General features: G+C 41.8%; 1 protein-coding gene across 10 annotated transcripts in view; it reads right to left on the bottom strand.

Moving 5' to 3' along the window:
* Positions 1 to 21934, bottom strand: part of SEMA5B (semaphorin 5B) — a 268733-nt gene that overhangs the window by 95396 nt on the left and 151403 nt on the right. For all 10 annotated transcript variants that reach the window (XM_051787552.1, XM_051787555.1, XM_051787557.1 and 7 more), the window contains one exon: positions 8121 to 8166. In XM_051787552.1, coding sequence (XP_051643512.1) covers positions 8121 to 8166 — 46 coding nt within the window. The remainder of the gene's footprint in view (positions 1 to 8120; positions 8167 to 21934) is intronic.

The raw sequence follows: 21934 nt of genomic DNA, 5'->3' as shown, positions 1-21934 counted from the left end.
TATAAATGTCAGTTTAGGTAAGGTGTTGTCTACAACAAGAGGCTGATTGCCTCTCAGGAACATCTGCAGGGCTGGATTTGTTGACAGCAGCCACGGATGAATGTGTGTGTCAGGGCAGGGGACAGTCAGGGCATAAGCACACGCAGATCCCCCAGAGCCTCCTGGAGCTGGTGGAGTGGGAAGCAGCCCACAGAGAAAAAGGGCTAAACAGGCAAACAAAAATATATTTTGCGAAGATACTGAAGCAACACTGGTGACAGGAAATGAGAAGTCCAAGGAATTTATTTTTTTTAATTTTCATTTTTCCCCTCCTCTTTCTAAAGGACATCTAATGGTCCTGACTGTAAGTTGCAAGACATAAGAGCATTAGTCTTCATTCCCTACACATAAAATACCTGACAGGATTTTATCAAATAAGGAGTCCAATATGCTACTGTTATCAGTAAGTGACTTCAGCAGCTAATTAAATTCTCAGTTTCTAAATCCTGCTCATAATGTTTGCTGACAAAGACCAAAACCCCTGTAGTAATTTTGGCTTGTAGGTGAGGTGAGGCAGGGAAGGAGGGAATGACAACTAACAAATTACCCAGAAAGGCAGGCTGGCAATCCACAGCTGAAATTCATCATGCAAACCTCACTTTACTGTGTGAGTGTAACAGGGCAGTTCTCCTCTGGATGCAAATCAGATCTGTGGCCTTCACTGACTCCAAGAAGGCTGCCCTGCTTAAGCATAGTTCCTGAACCTCCTCTACATGCTATACCCTATCTATATGACCCTCCTGTGTGTGGGTACATATATAAAAAATAATATGTAAATATATATATATATATAAGAACTTCCTCTACCATGCCTGAATATTCACTTTAGAGGGCAATTACATTGGTCATAACTAGGCAGTGGACTCTGACCCAGTTTAGCAGACCTATGAATGCACATATTGAAACATATTCTCACTCACTAGAGCATGCAGCATGTTCTTAACTCGGAGAATTCTCAAAGGAAAACTGGCATTTATTTAAAGCTAAACCTGGGCTTAAAAGCTTTGCTGGCTATAAACGGACTCCTCAGTTTGGTTCTCCCAGACAGGGGGAATGTTGTGTTCAGAAATCACTCAACGCTATGGAGTATGAGGAGAGATTTGCTTTCTTGGCTCTCTGAATTTCAGCTGATGACTAACATCAGCACAAGGCTGGTTCCCAACAGCAGACACTGGAGCCTGTTAAAGAGTACAGTTCACAGCAGTGAGGAGCTGGAGAAGTGTGTCCTTGAAGGATGAAGTGTGGCCTTCAGACGTGGTCACCTCCAGTCTGACAAGCCTTGTTTTTATCCCTAATCTCCCACTCCAGGTAGAAATTTCTGTCTTAGATAAATCTTTGGAAAGGAGACCTATACCTGAATGCCTCAATCTAGCTCCTGACCAGTCATTTTTAAGAAAGGGTGTATTCAGGGAGTAAATTTCATTTGGGAACCTGAAACCATAGGAATAAAAAGCTGAATTTACCAGAAAGTTTGTTCAGCCAATATAACCTTTATTATGGAATAGCTTTAAACTTCTAGCCTGAGAGTGAGAGGTTTTAGATGCAGCTTTGGAAGGTGATTTATGAATAGATTTATATGTTAATCTGTTAATAAAAAATGTTTCATACTGATAAAATATGTGACAATCTAAACTCAGCTATGAGCCACATATTAAAGACTGCATCTGCTCTAGTAGAGGTTTTGATTATTTTTTTAAATAAGGGAACTGCATTGGCCTAAAAATAAAGAAATAAACGTTGTATCTAGAAATATGTGCCATATAATTCAAATATGTATCTGGGAATCTGCAAGAAACAAATAATAAACTGCTTAGAAGAAAACGGCTTCTGGAAAGTCAAGCTTATTCCTGAACGTTTCAAAATAGAGTTCCTGTCACGCAGCTCAGTGGCACATAAAGACAGGCAAAATATTCTCACTCTTTCCCAGAATTACTTCCCAAACTGGATTTTAAATTGGATGATAATCTTGACACTCCAACTAGATTGAAGAAATAAATATCTTCAGCAAAGTTGGGCCAGCTTCTGAGCACCCCTGGGCTCATGCTGCATATCAATGCCTAATTTCCTCATGATGTCTGAAAGGATATTTTGAAAAATAGAAACGGTTCTGGCTCAAGGAGGTTTCTGCAAGTAAATCTGAAATACAATACTTTCACCTTCTTTTTATTGGCAAAAGCCACAGAATTTTACAAAGGAGTGCTATATCCCTATTTCACATGCAGACAAAACGGGCAGATTAACTTTACCTCAGGCATCTGTGGGCAGAGCCGGCACTACAAATTTGGCCCTCCAAGCCCCATCTGGTGCCCATCCAGCAACTCTTGGGGATGTAAGATTTATCTAATATTTGCAAGTTTTCTGATGAGTGCCAGGGCTTCATATTGAGAATCCTTAACATTTCTCAGTAAAATATTTTCACCAGGAGAGATTACTTGAGTGACAATTTGTGATGTAATCTATATTACTCGCTGCTCTCTATTGGGTTTATTTATCATATTTTATTCAAATATACAGTGAAAAACTAAGGTAAACTCTGCCATCTCTCCTCACACTTCCATACACTTGCAGAGCATGTTTCTCATCAGCACGTATAAGTGTGGCACTACTGAGCCCTAAATAAGTAGAAAATAATGCATTTAATGCTCAGTTTGATTCAAAGTGCAAAAGACAAAACCTGTTCCATTTGTTGCTATGTGACATATTCAGGACTGAAAGACAAGTTTTATTAACCACACTTTGTTGATACATACTGTTGATTTACTAGTGATTAGGCCACAGAGTTAAAAATCCCTTCAGGGAGTAGCAGGGAGGGAAGTGTGTCTTCAGGAGCAGCTGTGCAGTCTAAGAGCTTCATCTCTGTAGCAAGAATGTTGCTGCTTCTTACACTGAGGGAAGAAAATCTGGAGTAAAACCATCCTTATCAGAAATGCAGTGGATAGGAGGCTGCAGTTCATCTGCTACAGGACCCTATGGAAATGGGGTCCCTATTTCAAAATGCTCATTCCAAAGCCCCACAATATCAGCAGAAAGAAACTGATTTCAGTAAGCTTCAGATCAAGCCTTAAGAGCAGATACTGCCTCAGCACATGGAGAACTTTAAGCTTGGGTTTAATTGTTATGCCTCAGTGGTACTGAGAAGTTCATCAAGTTTTGCCCCAGTGACTGGGTAACACTCTCCAAAGTGCCCATGTGAATGTAGGGGATCTTATTTAGAAATGTGGAGCTGAATTTCAGAAGGAAATAAAGTTGCATTTTTTGTACCATTTTCGTGTTTTGCAAATGGGGTAATTGTAGACCCAGGTGGTACTGGACAGTGTGTAACTCCAAAGGGAATCCTTCCAAATTCATGTTTATGACTACCCGAGAACTAACACACTCTCTCTCTGAACTTAATCCTCTCTTCAATTTTTCCTCAGGAAAAAAAAATATTAAATTGTCAGTTAAAACATAGTTTAATGTCAATTTTTTTGTCTTTCTTAGCAGAAGAAATAACTTGTGTCTTTCAAATAGTTTTGCAATAGGTGTAGTCATTTATTCTTTCTTAGTCTGTTAAAATACAGTATAGATTCTTGAAGTATTTTAAATGCTTAAATACTACTAACCTGATATAACATATCAGCACACAAACTTCACAGGGCTGGTTAGAAACTTTTTAATATGAGATCTTCCAATAAAAAATTAATTGAAACCAAAACATCTTTAGAAATTATAACAGTTTCTATTAAACTTATCAGATGAGAGTCCAGAAGGACTTCTTAGATCCAGAGAGAAGGGAAAGAAAAGGGAAAGGGAAAGGGAAAGGGAAAGGGAAAGGGAAAGGGAAAGGGAAAGGGAAAGGGAAAGGGAAAGGGAAAGGGAGGGGGAAGGGAAAAGGGAAGGGGATGCCCCAAACAAACCAGGTCAATTGTTTGAGATTATAGAAATGCACATTCAAATGCTCTCCTTTGATGCTTCAGAAAATAACTTGACCCAGAGTATTTGCATTCAAAGTAACCACGTCTATCTCCTTCTCTTTCAGATTTTAAAAAAAGTCTTGTTTTCACCTCAGTGCAAAAAAGGTTGGAAATCTTGGCAACTCAAAAAGGTTGGAAAAGTAATTTTTTACTCAGTTCAACTGAGAACTCTAAGATCCAGGTAAAATCAGGGTGAACAGGGGGTAGGCACTGCACTGGGATTTATGAAATGCCAGCAAGTAGCCTGCTTTTAACACACACCAGAGAACAGCATTCCTTGATAAGAGGTCCTAATCAGCCTTGTGCATTTTTAAAAATTTGCTCAAAGGCTTCTGTTTTTAAAATGACCCTTCCACCTACTCTATTAATTATCAACTCCAGTATAAAACTGACTTTTCTATGGCCTCACCATGAAAGCTGCAGATTAGCAGCTAACCTTGTCGCAGACCGACGCATAAATTAAACAGCATGTGCTCCAAGTGCACATCATTTAAAAAATGCATTCTGTAAAATGCCTCATACTGAGAGTTTACAATGCATGTAAAGAGGACAATTTAAAGATGGACATGAAACATGTTGCAGAGATTTAGTTTAAAAGAGATGCTAAAGATTTAGGGAACAGTATCCATTTTAAAACTATGCCTCTTGACAGCTCCAAGAATTTGAATACTACATGTCAAAGCTTCCAATATTAACAGGTGCTTTTGGATACCTCACCTCAAGATGCTGATTTTCAGTAATTCTTTAACAAGGTGCCTCAAGAAAAAGAGGTAGGCAAAATCATAAGTGATCCCAAAAATACCTTGGCCTCAATTTCCTTATGGATACTGAAATTCAGCCAAAAATGTTTTTCACAAAAAAATTAACCACCACCAAAGTTTCTCATACAACTAAAACTCATTTGGTGAAAAGTTTCTCAGGTTCCAAATGGAATTTCTGAAACATATTTCAGAAAGAAAGAGAGGAAGGGGAAAAATCCCTGAGAAGTTGGGGCATTTGGTTCTGTGGAGCAGGAAATGACCTTGTTCTGCTTCAGTTTCTGCTGTGCTCCACTCAGTAGTTCTCATGTACTACTCAGCACTACAGTCTTGGAGAAACAACCTCAGCAGAACCAACAGAACATTCTAACTGAGGAGGAAACATCAGCATATGGTAGAGCAGATGAGAGCTAAGAAAGGAAAAAAAATGACCCCTTTGTAATATGGCCCAAGAGCTGACACATCCTAAAATCAACCTCTCTTCCTTCACTCCCCTGAAATCAAAATTCTTCTATAGGGTAATGATATCTTTTTTACACAACTCTTAATCAGTAACTTGCCCATTTTGTCTTTTAGTCTTCTGCAATTCCAAGACAATAACTTCCTATCCAAACTATATGGCTTGGCTACATGATGCTCCAGTCTTCTTATGCTGTGGGGATTACAAAATTTAGTTTATATTAATGGCAGTCCAACACAGACTCAGGATTAATAGAGTAATTTTAGCTTCTGAAACTGAAGATATCAAAAATGTGTTTTCAAGAGTGACTGTTTCATAAAATGATCCTTGAAGTTGATAGAAAACTTCTGCTCATTTTAATTGATTTTGTATCGGGCTTAAATGAAAGGTCACCACTGTCATTCAACAGGTATAAGGAAAGAGTACAGTCTTTTAAAGTGTTGGAGCTGAAAACCTTTCTAAAACCAGGGAGTAATGACATGGTTAGCACTGGGTTTGTGATATGCAATATTCATAAAGGGGATTATAATCCAAAAAATAATAATATATTCCCATTGGAAAGCAATGAATAGAGTCATGCTGTGAGGAAAAACATTATGGTCTGCTCAATGGCAGAAAATATTCATTTTCTGGTTAAAGAACAGATAACTGTCAAGGAAAACATGCATTAGGTAGAATGAACTAGTAAATCTATCCGTTGGAGAATGAGAGACTGAAGCACTGAATTCGCCGTGCTAACGAGCAGTGGCACAGGGATATTGCTCCTCTGAGATGCTGCTGCCACCCACACTGAAACGACGATGTTCAGAGTAATCTCCTTCTCAGGAACACCCTGGCCCCTCCTCCTTTCTTTGACAACTGTGGGGCTGAAATGTGCCCTTCCCATTTCCCCACAGGTACAGTGCAGCTTAGGGATACAACTGATTGCACAAGAACATCCAGGAAAAAACAGCTTTAAAGTTCACCAAACCCTGCCTAGAGAGGTACATTCCACACACTGCAAGGCTTTGTCCCACAACCAGCATATCCTGCTGTCTCCTAGGCTGTGCTCCTCATGTTTCTGCCCCCCACCCCCCACACCTCATGGAAGTACAAATGCAAGGGAGCAGACATCTGTCAGCACAAACCTGCACTGTGAAGCAGATTTAGCACCACTGGCAGCATAAAATCCCATGAGCAGAAATAAATCAGAACACAATCTCAAGATGAAAAACTTGCCCAAATCAGGCCTGACAAGATCCACACTGTATTTTACTTAAAAGCAAAGAGAAGATATAAAATAATGCAAATTAACACTGTGATTATTTCTTAAACTGCACCTCTGTAGAACTAAATGCAAGCTCTTTGTGTTTCTTGTCTTCCTTTCTGATCTGATCTTTAAAATGATGCATGGTGAAGGGAAGGTGGGAGCGGGTGCCTCTAAGCTGCATCATGTGCTTTATGGAGACAAGCCAAGCAGCTACTTAGGCAACCATTAGGTCGGGAAACAATTGCTTCCATCATTCCCAACACGTGTGTCAACATAATTCCATGCTCTCTTTGTCATGCAAAAAGTCTTGGCAAAGTGACCGGATACACCCAGAAAGCAGGAGCAAACTAAACTCATTATGTTAACCGGAGATCTCACAGCAACCTCCAGTGCCATAGAAGGAGACTTCCCATGTTTTGCAGTGTAGAAAAGGAAAATCACTGCACTGAAAAGGGCCCGAGCCAAGCCTGACTTCAGAAGTGTATTAGGGAGATTCACAATTGGGTTTCATAGAAGGGGATCCCTCATCTGACAAGCACAAGAGGCTGTGTCAGGCAGTGCAATAACAGGCACTGCAGAAGGTATTACACCTCTCATAACTACAGAAACTTCCCTCTCCTATGTGCTTGTTGGAAACCTTCCAGCCATGCTAATATGGCTCTGCAAAGGGAAACTACTGCCAAATGGGAGTATCAGCTTCTTTATTGTTGTCATTGGTAACTCTGGACTTTGTTTTCCTTTTAAAGGAAGATTCAATGCACTTTACAACCATTAAACATCTTTTCTTCTCTCCATCTATCCTTGTAACTCTTACTAACAGCAAAAGGCTTGTGCACATCAGAATGGCTGGCAGTACTGCTCTAATGGCTTCTTTGCATGGTCAGGTACAGGAGTAAGGCGTCTCAGACTCTCTGAGAAATGCTGAATACATCTTTGGTGCTCTAGCAATCATAGAAGATGGTAAATATCCCAAAGCATAACTATTTATTTATTTAAAGATAAGCAGCAGGGTTTCCACTAACAATTTTTGTCACATCTTTCAATTCCAGATTCAGTGCAGTGAGAGCAAAGTCCTAATACTGCTGGATATTTGCAAGCCCTTTCAAACTTCGGCTGCTTTGCCTTGGTAAAGGCGTGGGTAACATACATTTTTCAACCCATTTTCCCTCTTGAATGCTTGCAAGTCTGATTGTGCGTTTAGTATTGCGTTCAGCAAAGCACAGGTCCTCAGCAATCCATGTTCACAAAGGCTAACAAGGGCTAAAAATGAGGATGGATGAGAATAGTTAAAGCTTCTCTGACATGTTGCTGACATCTCTAAAGAAAGCCAAGGATTTCTACTGATTGTTGCGTTTAAGCATGTATCAGTCACACTACTTGTTTTGTTCCTTAAGATGCCATATTTTTGGCAGATCCCATTACCACCCAAACACTCAAGAATCAAAGCCAGAGAGCACCATCCAAGTGGGTAAGTGTAGGAGAGCCCTTCCCCCAGCATTATCGCTGGAGTGGGAATAAGCATCTGGCTCTCACTTTGTCTTCTTGCTGCTCCACCACTTTGGGCAAATTTACACTATATAGACTTCCGAAAATGTACATCAAATATTACAGAACTTTCATTAACAAGTCAAATAAAACAAGAGAATAAAAAGTGAACATACCTGAATAAGAGAAACGTTGTGTAGACTAAGTCTGAAGAGGTAGTTCCTGCATGAACAAGCAGAAAAATTACAAACTATTAGGCTACCAAAGAAGGAAGGGAAAGTTATTAAAGCAAGTAATAGTTTTTGGTCATTCATATCCACAAACAAAAGTTTTTCCTGGACTACTCTCCATAGAATACAAAACCAGTTATATGCCTGTTCACTGAGTTGTACATCAGTATCTTACTGAACTTGGTAATAAAGTTTGAGCAGGTCCTGGTGTTAAATATTTCAGAATCCATAATGAAGATCCACAATGAAATCCCAACCACTAAGGGCTGTTTGCAAACCCTCAACAGGGTTTAGTTGCAGTCTGCATGGGCTGCAGTCATGTTTTTCACTGCATTCTGAGAAAACTGGGATTGGACAGAAGCCAGCTGGAACAAAGTTGACTCCTATAGCATGTTCCCCCAAGCCTGTCCTTGTGGGCATTTCCATTGAGGACTTCATGGAAGGGAAGAGGGCAAATACTTCTCAGCGGAATCTCTCTGCACAGAAAATCAGCAGGGAAATCAAGGCATTGACTGCAGATATTCCCAATCCTTCTGTCATTGTCCCTTCACAGGCAAAGCGAGGGAATTCCTGACAGAAGTCACTGTAGCATGAGATACCACACATCAGCTGAGCTCCTGTCACCTTCTTCTGAATGTTCATATCCCACCACAAATAGGAGGGAACAACATTTGCATAAATTACTATGGATGAGGCTTAATTAATAGGATTTATCACACTTTTTTGCTTGCTAAGACAATGCAGTTACCAGGAATCAGCTGACATATCAAACCATACAGACTGGATTCTGTGCTTGAGGCTTTTGGCCACATCTAACTTCATATTTTTGCATCCCACCTGTCAGGAGGTCTAAAGAGCAGTGATCCTTTTCCAACATCCCTGTCACCACAATCTCCCAGAGAAGACACATTTATATCATACAAGATGAACTGAACCATGTTTCTTTGAGAGGCTCTATTTAAATGGTAGAAAGTGCATCTTTAATGATCCACTTTCATCCGTTCTAGAGGTGCCAGTATACAGACATTCCTCTACCTAGTGAAAATGCAAGTTCCAGTCTTAGGTCAGTAAAGTCAGAGAAACCAGTGGAAAGCTCCTATAGTGATGAAAAGGTCCTAAGGACTGTTCTGAAGAGCCTTGTTTAGGATCTGTATTCAGCAGCACACTCTGCCCAAGCAAAGAAAGTAATTAAAAATTTGACATATGAGAGATTCTATTGGGTCACAATGACCACTACGAGGGTTGAGCAATTTTTCCTCCTTCTGTTATCTATCACTTGTATATCACCTAAGTCATAATGATAGAGTTGCCTGTGTACTTTGTTCCAGTTCTATAAATAAATCAAAAGGTCTCAAATGCTGCTGACTGTCAATAAAGAACGATAGGAACAAGGATGATGGGGAGCTTGGGAAGTCAAACTCCTGGTACCAAATCTTCAGCTGATGTAGCTCTGACTTGCTCTGATTTGCACCATCCTATTCTGTGCTGGGACTGGTTACCCACAGAAGAATGACATCCATTAGCAATATCTGAAGAAAATACATCAGTGACTATTACACCTCCTGTAAGTACGCAGAGAAGTACACACACACAAAATCTCCATCCTCTCTCCTAGTTCTATCAGTGAACATCCAGCAGTTCTTTTGTACAGTCTGAAAACCTATTCTATCTCAAAGGGCTACATACTCTCCTAAATAATTTGTTATTAACTCTTTAGCATCAGCATCAGACCTAAGTATTAGATCTCACAGGTGCATTCAGCAGACCAGAGGCACTAAGAAGATACACACCTAAAATTTCAAAATGGAAATAAATTCTCATCCAGTGATAGATCTGACAACTCCCTTAGAACACCACATAGCTACTCTCACCAAAATATTAATGCAATGCCAGGACATGAGATATCATGGAAGAAGCCTACTCCTGCAGAAGGCCTCCAGTCTTACAACACCCTCAGGAGAAAGTTCTCATAACTAGGGACTTGAAGTTTCTATCCTGTTGTTAAGCATGCTATTTAAATGCATTGATTTTGGAAGTCTTATAATGCAGATTTCAGCTCCTTGTTCTAGTCTTGCAAAAACTGGACAGTTTGACTAAGTAATAGATTTTAATATTCAGGGGTTTTTTCCTTGATAGCACTGCAGAGCAAATTCAACCAAAATATCTTTAATGAAAGAGACGTATCTAAGGGACACAATTTTCATTGCACTCAGCCAAAACAGATGCAGACAGGAATAGTGTCCATTTCAATAAAGCCAGTCTGTCCTCTCAGTGATTGCTGGATGGCACCTGGACAAACCCTTTCAGGTGGCTGAGATCTAAACCAGGCAGGAACATCATACTAATGTGAACAGCACAACGATCTTCCAAAAGCTTTATTCTAACCTTAGCTCTCCAAGTCTGACCTTGGGGCTTTCTTACAGAAAGGAGGGTTTCCCTACATTTTTCATCAGCTTGCCTCACCTGGTGTCTGAACAGCTACTGGCAGTTTCTTTTTGTTTGTTTGATCCTTCTCACATCTTATCAGCAGCAATGCAAATACCTGTAGGCAGACCAGGCTATCAGAGAAACCTCCCGACTCCAGTTGACCTGCCCAGCTAGAACTGACTAATCCTTAATTAATAACATGCTCTCTTAACAACACTTGTTCTGTAAAGCTATACCAGGAGTAAAAAGCCAAAGGGAAAGAGCTGCTGAATCAGACAGTGCCATTTTTATGAACTGCATTTTAACAGCAATTTCAGCTCAAGAATGAGCAAGGTCTCTGAATGACAGGCATGGTTTATTGTACCTAGAATTGCCCCATTTGTGTCCTTTTCTTCTGCTTGTGTTTGAAGTTATGTCTGTTTAATGCCTTGCTGAACTATAATTTAGAGCAACTGAAAGAGTATGATTAAGAAATATATGAGAACACTGAGATCTCTGCATGAATGGATGAGGTGCCTTCTTGATCTTTTTTTCTGTCTTTTTTTTTCCTATCATTTTGTCTTGTAAGTGAATGTTGGCTGATTCCTTTCTCTCCTAAATTAAACCCATCTGGACTAGACCAGAACAGCAATTGCCTGGTGCAACCAGCTATTCTAATATCCTCCTTCTTCTGCATAAAAAGCTGGCACACAAACTTGGAGAGATAGGACAACGTTCTTAATTTCTGTCCTAAAAGGTCACACAACTTCACTCCACAGTATTAAACACAAGCTTTGTTTCATACCAGTTGGTTGCATTTCAGCCATCTCCAGAGCAAGTGACTACATTCCTCTGAGTGCTCTGGGACAAATGGCATTATGCCTCAAGCTGCTAATTATTATTGCTACTAACCTTATTATTCACGAACATCAGTGCACTCCTGAATACACCCATGTTAAACAGTAATGAACTCTCAGCCAAGACAGTGGTTTTGTTGCATTAAGACACAGAGAGAGTTGATGGTGGTTCCTCTGGAGACTGATTCACAGCTGATGCTTGTTTAAACAACCTGAGGGCAGATCCTTTCTCTGCCACCTCTGATTGCAGAAGGATATTATTCCCCAGCTCAGATATATGAATTTAGCTGTTGTAAAGACCTTCAACCTAGTCTTGAAGAATTTGCCATCTAAATATATACAAAAGAGTGAAAAAGATACATAATTCTCATTTAAATTTACAGCACAGATTGAGCAATTCAGCCAACATCACAGAGCATATCTGTAGCACAACCAGGAGCTGATCTCCCGGTCCAGTAGTCTATGACCTGGTTAGGAGAATAACTCACCCCCAAAGCTGGGGCACAGCGTGTAAACCTCTGCTGAAGTGTCATTTACACTCGTGCGTAGATGTTGAATTACTTTCTCGAACTGGGCCCAGTATGCTCATGTACATATGAACAGAGCCAGGCTGCAGTGTAAATCCTGTAAACGAAAGTATTTGCTAATTGGCTTCGTAATTTGTATCTGGCTGCTTGTAAAATGATTAAGTGCTCACAGTGCCTGGTACCACACAGCATACGTACCATAACAGCAGGAGAGCAGCTGTGTTTCAAGAAAGGGCGTGGAAGAATATATCCACTTAAATCTGCTTTCCATGACATTCCCAAGTCAAAGCTGCTTATTAAGTGTTTATTTCATATAGCCAAGAGCACATTGGGTGAACTTTGTAACATGGTGCCTGTGCACTTCTTCACACATTCCCTGGCCTTGAATCAATTTACATTGAAGGCAAAGCACTTGGGCTACGATGCCACTGAGCAACAGAGATAAAAGACAAATTAAGCCTTTCCTTTGGGAAGCCATATAACAAGAGTGCTTGAATAACAGCAGAGACCCTTCCTCTTAAAAATTCTGAAATTTTAAGGGTTGCAACATGCTTCAGTAACTCGTTCAGGCCTCTTTTTCAGTGCCTCTTTTCAGGCACTGCATCTGTCAGCACTGTGCTGGCTGATTAAAAGGTGCTTTCTTCTAATTAAGAGAGAGCAACCTTTTCATTTCTGCTGTGGTAGATCAGGGGGAACATGCCTGCAGCCAATGGACTGATCACGTACCAATGAAAGGCCACCCTACCTTTGGATTATTTTTTTCTATTTAAATGAGTGAGGTTTGTTCACATTTCCTAACTCCTCACACACCAAGCAGGTAAGATAACCTCTCTATGCTTCAGAACAACCCCTGCTAGTAAATTGGGAGCCACAAGAGCCCTCATGCTGACCACCACCAGAAACTCTCAGGGCTTGGACACAGACACACAAACCAACAATATGCTGCCTTGACTCAGCTAGTCCATATCACTACAAGACATGTTACACCTGCTCATTTGTTGCTACTTCCCTGCACCTCACAGTGGTTGTGAGAAGCTCAACCTTCCCTCTTTACAGGGCAGGCTTTCTCAAACCCCCTCTCTTTGTAGGCAGACAATTACTCTGCAAGTAGAAACAAAGCCAACAGAAGCTGTCAGTAATGTTTGATCATGAAAAAAATACATTTAAGGAATGTTGTGGTTTAACCCCAGCCAGCAACTAAGTACTATGCAGCCACTTGCTCACTCCCTACCCTCTCTGGTGGGATGGGGAGGAGAACCAGAAAAAGGTAAAACCCATGGGCTGAGATAAGAATGATTTAATAATTGAAATAAAGTGAATTATTATCGTTGCTGTTGTTACTGTTGTAATAATAACAAAAATAATAACAGGAAAAAGAGAAAGAGGAATAAAGCCCAAGAAACACAAGTGTTGCACAATATAATTGCTCATTCCCCCATCCCCAAGCCCATCCCCAAGCAGTCATAAGCCGCTCCTGCCCAACTGCTCCCAGTTTATATACTCAAGCATGATGTTCTATGGTGTGGAATATGCCTCTGGCCAGTTTTGGTCAGCTATCCTGGCCACACTCCCTTCTGGCTTCTTGTGCATCTGACCGCTGGCAGAGAATGGGAAATTGAAAAGTCCTTGACTTAGTGTAAGCTCTACTTAGCAACAACTAAAACATCAGTGTGTTATGGACATTATTCTCATACTGAATCCAAAAGACAGCCCTGTACCAGCTACTAAGAAGAAAATTAACTCTATTCCAGCCAAAACCAGGACAGGGAAAGTTGAAGACAACTGAATGAAGAGTTGCTCTCTCTGTTAGGGACTATTATTGCACTGAAAGAGGCATCCAACAGAGCCTGGGTGAGGTACTGGAGCCTCAAGTAGACTCATGGTGCTCTGGAAAGAGGTTCCCTGTATTCATAGAATAAAATAAAATAGATTATTTTAGTTGTGTGGGACCTACAAGGATCATCTGGTTCAACTACCTGACTATTCAGGGCTGACCAAAGTTAAAGCTTGTTGTTAAGGGCATTGTCTAAATGCCCCTTAAACACTGACAGGCTTGGGGCATTGACAACCCCTCTAGGAAGCCTGCTGCAGTGTTTGGCCACTCTCTCGGTAAAGAAAGGCTTCCTAATGTCCAGTTTGGCACAGCTTCAAACCTTTCCCATGCGTCCTGTCACTAAATCCTAGGGAGAAGAGATCTGCACCTCTCTCTCCACTTCCCCTCCTCAGGGTAGGATTGTGCTGCAATCAGGGGCCAGGTCTGCAAGAGGGACTCACAACTGTCACAGAGCAGATAATAAGAAAAATAATTAACAGAACAAGGTCCTTTGGGTGATATGAAACAAGACACAGAATTACGCATATGACAAACCTAATGCTCCCTTCTGGCACTCCTGGAAGCCACGTTCTGGGGCTGAGCCTCAGGTTAGGAGCCAGCAACTCCTGTCAGCTCTTCCTATCTTTGCTTCTGGAGGCCTTAGATATACTTTGTACTTCCACACTACATGACAAACACAGCTTAGTCATGCTTCACAACTTCCTAGGAGCTGGTTAGTATCATTCCCCCCTTATACTAATGGAGAAAATGAGCCAGAAAAAGGTTAAATGACCTTCTCCAAAGCACACAGCAAGTCAGTGATGGAATCGAGATCAGACCCCAGGGCTGTTGGCTACTGAATCTCATGCTAGATTAACACACAGTGCCTCTACGCAGGTCCAGCTGTGGCTGAACTTTGCAGATGGTTATCCACATTTCTGAACTAGCCAACCATACCAAGAAACCCAGCTCCTGAAGGATGATTCTGGCCTTTGCTCTCAGAAGGAGTTAATTGCATGCCTGGTCCAGGGTGCAATGTGATGATCCATTTGCAAATGTTACTTCAATGACTCATTTGAAGGGCCTGGCACACAGGTTGGAGAAAAGGTGAAGAACCAGCACCTCCCCTAGAAACTGGATTCTTATTCACCAGTAATTTTGTTTCTATTGAAGAAAAACTTGTCCAATACATCATTCTTCCTCAAAAATCAATAGATGTACAGCAGAGAACCATACTAAATGGCAGGCAGTAATATGATGCAGTTGCTGTATGAGCAATTGCTTTTCCCAATGCAACATTTCTCAGTGCTAAATTCAGCCAGAGCTAGAGAAACATCATCTTAGAAGAGGCTCCTTATGCAGGCAGCATATCATTCCGATTAAGCCAAAGGCTCAGCTACTGTTTCTAGGTTGCCACTGAGGCCCATTTAGTACTTCTTGGTGGAAACAAGGGTGAAAATCAAATCCTCTATATTCCAGTCTCCAGAGGAGAATGGCCATCAGCTTTAATGGCACAGGGTGCATGGCACAGATCTGCTCAGGCTCAATGCTGTATATACAGGGCCAACTCTAGAAAGAGTCAAAAGAGGCAAACACTTATAGCTGCAGAACAGGCAGGACAACAGCAAAGCTGAGGAACACTTGGGCTACACCAATATGCAGAAATCTAGACAAAATGACGCTGCCATGGAAGGAAGAAAGAGGAAGGGCATCTGCCCTTGGATTGACAGCCTTGTCCCCTCTTCCCTCAGCTTGCAAAGGGAACAGCAAGCTGGCTTTGCTGTCTCTGGCCCTTCTCCTTCCCCAGGGTAGCAGAGGCAAAGCCTCACTCCAGTATGATTCCACATCCTTGGGGGTTGACAGTATTTGCTATGCTCCTGAGACACCTTGACCCAGCTGTTTTCTGGAGCATAGCCATATGTATACACTTCAGAGAATGGGGATTGGGACTTCTTTAGTAATATTGTTTGAATATATTTATAAAATGAGGGTAAGTTTCCTTTTTTTTTGTTACATTTTCTTCCTCTGATTCACTAGACAAGTTTGTTCGAAACCTCAGAGATGAAAACTGAGTCAAATTTTCAAAACTCATGTGTGAGTTTGTTCTTATTTTCCTGGAAGAGTGATTCCATCTCTCAGACCATCACATATTACCCCACATGCCACCTCAAGTCTCTTGTGACATGTGGCTGACAGCTCCTCTCTCCCTTTCTCATCCAGTTGGCAGTCACAGAGCACTCAGAGCACCTTGATAGGGCCCCAAGCCACACAGGGGTCTTTGATCTCCTATTTACCCATCACTTTCAGTTGTGCTTTCAGTAAGTCACAGGGTAATATTTCTCTTCTTCTGATGCACTGATTATTGTTCAGACCTTCCCTGGCAGCCTCCCCACCTGCCTACTTAGGCTGATAAACATGCTCAGTTCTGTCAGGCTTTCCTCAAACTCTGGATGAGTCCAACATGACTTGTATGTAAATACTGATAGAGTTGGCTGGTGAGATTAAGTTATTGCCAAACAACCCCTTCTCTTTGCTGGGTTTTTATACCTTTGCAGTGGCACAGAACAGTAGGCTTAGCACCTAAACATCTGGATATAAAATGATATGCAAGTCACTGTGGTGAGCCCTGCCATATAAAACTGACATATCACCACCTTAACCAGAGCAAGAGAAAGTATTTTCTGTAATGCAGAGGAAAACTGCTCTGCAGACCCATTCTGTGATGCTGTAAAACACATTAGGTCCAAGTCTCCAAGGCTTTTGCCAAAGTATCCTGACCTCGTGTTTGCACCCACCCCACTCTCAGAAATACAATCTTCAAACTTAATTATTCTCAGTGTGTTACTAAAGCAAGTGAGCCTCTCATGGGTGGCTGCTTTCATGATAGGGTATCACTGATTTTCATTTTATGTGGAATATGAGATATTTTTCTAGTCAGGCCTGCAATTCACTGTGTAAGGATGCTTCCTATCAGCCTGTGCTGCACCAAGATTGCCTTTCACACAGCACTGGCTGTGCAAGCACTGGCTGTGAGTCAGCCAAAAGCCTGCTTCCTCTGAGGAGGGGCACAAGTGCTCAGACTCCCACACCACTGAGGTCATTTGCAGGGAGGTGGATGGTACTGCCTTACAGGTGATTTGAAGGACCAACTGATGACAGAGCCAACAAAGCTCTCTACCAACAAAGATGACAGACCAGAGACTGCCACTGCCTCACCCTCTTCTCTGTGTACAACACCTGGTGCAAAACTGCCCCTTTGCCTTCCTACAGCTGTAACTTCTTCTGCACAATGGTCCATCCCAACAACCAGACAGTGGTGCAGCATAGTATTTTATTTGATTTATTTATTCTGAATTAACTAAAATCCATGTTCTTTGCTTGAGAAAATGCACAAATTTTAACTAAGAAAAAAAATTACATTTTGAACAAAATTTGGATCAGGTTTTGAACTTTTCAGAATCCCATAATTACAAAAACTGTCCTTCATTCTTTCCTGTCTCTTTCCCCTCCTCCCCAAGGGGTATAAGTCAGGGACAGCACAGATTTGAGGTATGACAAATTCAGACTGCTGGCAGACCAGCAGAGGAAAGCAAACCCTATAGGTGAAAAATAGACACCCCAGTGGGGCTTTGCTGCTCCACACTTATACAAGGGCTGAGCTCACCTCACCTGGCACAGTATCAGAGAAGAAAATCTCCCTCTGAACTATCTCAGACTCAACCAGAGAGGTTAAAACCTGCACTTTAAGTCACACATTTTTTCCCTGTGTAAAAAATTGTGCATCCCCAATTATGGATTTAACTAGCTGCAGTGTCTAATCACAGCTTTCTCACCTTTATATTCTTTACCATGCAGGTCAGGCAATTTCTTTAAAAAAACATTAATAGCCCTTTGAAAGTTTCTGTTAATTTCAGAGACTGATTTTGCTTTCCCCTCCTCACATCACCATGTTATTTACCCCTCTCCAGTCCACAATACAAGGATGCAACTGTAATTAGAGCATTCTTTTGTCTGACAGGAAAAAATTAGAGTGAGAAAGGAAGGTATTTGTTTTTCTACATTTCTCTGCAGCAGTGCTTTCAGCTGCCCACCTATGATCTGGATATAATCAAAAACATTATCATGCTCTTTGCTTGCTCACGTTCTCATTAATACCTCAACTGGCAAGGTAATTTCTCAGCCAAATGTGACCTAGTAGGGGGTAAAGCTGGCATAAGACGGCACGATAGTAACGCAAGCCATTGGAAATGGCTCAGTCAATCTGTCTTAGGAACTATTCAGACAAATCCTGGAGTCAGACATTAGCAGGGACAAATGGACGTCACTCCTGGCTGTTAACAGGACAAGCCTGCAGACTATGTAATTGTTGGCTATGCCCACGTGGTTGTGCCCAGTGTTAAGTTGTTTGCATTTTAATCTCTCCATGCTATACAAGACTTGCCTTCTTAGCCGTGCTGAAGCCCCACTGTCCCAGTGTAAGTGCATGGGACTCACAGACTTTCATGAGCATTTGGAAAACTTGCATCCTCTTTGGAGAGAAAAGGCTGACAGCAAGTGACTAAACCACCAGGTGGAAATACAACAGTAGAGGGTCCAAATCATACCTCTGCCATGGGTTTTCTGAGTCCATAGAAGAACTTTGGCTATGTCCACATTAGTCAAGTGCAGAGATCTCTGAGGTTGTGCAGACCTTGACTGGCATCTTCAGAAAGTGCAGTCTCACTGCAGGAGTAGCTGTGTTAGGCACAGTACTGTACTACCTTTCAGATCTATGATAAACTCACATGACTCAACATCACAGCCTTTTCACAGGGCAGGCTGGTTCTTAATCCCTTTGGGCCTTGGGTTCCCATCTATAGCACAAAATTATTAGTTCTTTCTGGCCTCACTGAAGCCCCGTGAGGATAAATGCTGTTGAGGGGTCCTGATCATTTGGCAACACAAAGTATTGCTCACAGACTTCATAGTCTGTGGATCTGTGGATCAACTCTGATCCGACCACTACCACTAAATTTCCTGTTTTGCAAAATGCTTTTTGCCTAGCCAACATAATCTGTGGAGACTTACTCTCTTCAGGTTTTACTGGCAGTCCAGATCTGGACAGAATTGAAGGTGCCCAAGGGTAAGAGTGATATTTTCCAACCAGCACAGGTTCTGACGTTTTACTGCAGTGCTCTGGAGCTTTCTGCCAAGCGGGCAGGAATCAGCCTATATTCAGCCAGAAATCTGCATGTAACCTGGTGTCTGACAGATTAATCTATCATACACCGGAGACTTTAAATAAACTCAGAGTGCCAAACCTGCTGGTTGAGGGTCTTAGAGTATATTTACAATCTGCCATATTTCTGCAAGCTGCAACTTGAAGGAACTCTTCTGGGACATCAGTCATTCCATTCAGCCTTCAGCTCCTAAGCCTGCATGATTTAGAACTTTTTTTAGTCCTTATACAGCTAGGAGCATAATAGTCAGGAAGGGGTGTGACCAGGCTGTGCTCCCCCTAAAACAACCCTTGAAAGTTCATATAGCACCTTCCCTGCTCACCAAACTAATCATAATGATGCCCCATTCCTCTAAGTGTTCAAGACCAGGTTGAATGGGGCCCTGAGCAACTCAGTCTAGTAGGTGGGATCCCTGCCTAAGGTCAGAGAGTTGGAACTAGATGATCTTTAAGATCCCTTCCAACCCAAGTCTTTCTATGATTCTATGATATCTCCTTCCTTGCGCCTACTTGGCAGTAACAAGCACATTCAGATCAGCTCTAAACCAAGTATGAAAATCACCCCTGTCAGAGCATCAAGACTTGCATCACCAGCAGCTTAGTAGTTTTACATTTATTGCAGAGAAGTCTGGCAGTCCAGGATGACGTGCACTTTACTTGCCAGTTCTGAGTCCCCTGATGCAGCTTTTGCTCTCTACCCTCTACCTCTGGGCTCTTCTTGGTAACAGCCAGTTGTGACAAGGGCTCCTCAGCCGCAGCTCCCCATGCGACAGCCACGAGGGATGGTCCTTTCCCATCTCCTGATGGAGCTGACAGCCCTCTTGGCAGGCAGAACTGTGAGGACTTCTGGTCATAATGCTTTCTGGCTGGTTTTCTACAGTAACACCTTCACTCGCTGTGAATGGCCAACCCTCATAGCCATGCCTCTCACATCCACAGCCCCAGTAGGCTACTGCCCTGAGCTGACACCCCTGCAGTTTCCTTCTGGGAAAAGTCAAATGTTTCCCTTACGGCTTCCCAGCCACTCTCTGTGCAGTCATTTGTTTGGGTACCATCCTCCTGTTGTCCAAGCTGTTTCCCTTCAGCTTGCTGTTGTGCCAGATTGTCACACGGTGTCTCAACCATCCTCTGTTAAACCCTTTATGTTGTCCTCGACAGGGAGTTCTTGTGAAGCGTGATTTTTGGCCTGACTCCAAGCAGGGTCTTTCATATCATCACTTCTTTACTGGCTCCTGTCTCTGCCCAGCCAGCGATGAGATAGTCTCAAGGAGTAAGGCTTCTCAAGGAGGTGGGATGTCACAGCTACACTATGTCCCTTTTCTACAAAGCCCACCCTTCCTGGGGCCTGGGCACCCTGCCTACAGCACAGGTGAGAGAGCAGAGAACTTCTTCTCCAACACAAATGTGAAACCACTGTGATCATATTTTCAATTTTTTTCTCAGTAATAATGGGGTCTAGAAAATTATTTTTCCTCCAATTAAAATAAGCTCAAATAGTGATCACTTGTGCTCAAGAGCTGAAAAAAGCAGCAAATATTTCAAAACAAGTACTCATTCACAGAAGAAAAATAGTACATTAAAATACTAACTCTATATCCAAAACAAAAACAAAACATGCAAACTGTGAGTCAAAATGAAGGTTATGAAATTTGAAATGTGTGTTTTTATACTTAATGAAATGTGACTCATAATATGGGTCGTGTAGATTTACAATGTTCTAAACTATTCATATCCTTACTTGCAAGCATTTGGATTTTACAAATGATGTGACAAGTAAATACGTTGCTTAGAAACCATGGTGGGCTTTTGAAACTAATTCTTTTGTTTCTGGGATTTTGACTTGGCAGGTGTTTGGTGCAGTGGAGTTATCAAACTCCTCTGGTTTACTCTCAGACAGCACCAGTCATTCAGGGAGGGCTCTCAGATAAGGATAAAGCTTAAAAATCTGAGGCTCGTGTTATTCCAGCTCCCTGCCTGCATGGCATGCCCTCAATACCTCTTACAGTTTCAGTCACGCTGTGTCCAATTCCTGAAACCAAAAACCCTTGTGAGCCTCAGGATCTTCTTTTCTTCTAGGAAGTATTTTCTATGAAGCTTTGAAACACAGGACGAACTAAGCCAAAGAGATGCTGTGGTGAGGTCATACTGCTTTTAAATAGAGACAGAAAGAAGTAGTCTGAAATAATTTATAATGCTATCATCTAAGACAATGATGTTAACCAGGAAATTGAGAAGTGGGAGTACTTATAAACGCCACCCTGATCCCAAACTCCTTCCATAACCCCAGAATAGCTGGCGTTACTACTAATATGATCTACAGCAGCACATTTAAACGTGGTTAACATTTAAATTTAGGTTTCATAAATTACACCCTGCAGAGATGGATAGAGACAGCTCCTATCTCTTTGAGGTATTGTTTCATTTGCAAATTCAAGCAGATGGTGCACGAGCAACTAATGACTCAAAAAATCACCCCTAAAAATAGTCCAGAACAAGGTGTGGATTTATCAGGGAAGGAGGGAACAGAAAAGGCTTTACTTCCCCTTCCCGTTTCTCAGGCACAGCTCCAGGAGCCCAGCTCACCCAGAGCTGTGCAGCACCCCATTTTCAAGTATCTCTCCCTATCACCTCACACAGGGAAGAAATGAGGTGGTGAAGAGGAAAAGGATTAGCACTCCCCCCTTTCCCCACACCAAGTCTGTATACAACCCCAAAAAACTCTCCATCCTGGGAAATTACAACTTCCTTAACTGTATCCAGAACTGCTCAGCACAGCAGTGTGGCACCACTGAAACTTTCAGTCTCCCAGCCAGGTGGGTAGTGCTTCATGAAAACTGACTTTTCCAAGCAAATTCTATAAATACTTGTCACTGCTTCCTCATGAGGCAATACACTGCAATATATTGTACTTCCAGCGGGAAGCCAAACTTGCTGTCATT

Source organism: Manacus candei, unplaced genomic scaffold, assembly GCF_025592945.1.
Source record: "Manacus candei isolate 608988 ecotype Guabito, Panama unplaced genomic scaffold, ASM2559294v1 h1tg000023l, whole genome shotgun sequence".
NCBI lineage: Eukaryota > Metazoa > Chordata > Aves > Passeriformes > Pipridae > Manacus > Manacus candei.
The sequence above is the reverse complement of the archived record's forward strand: the minus strand, read 5'-3'. Positions and strand labels throughout refer to the sequence as shown.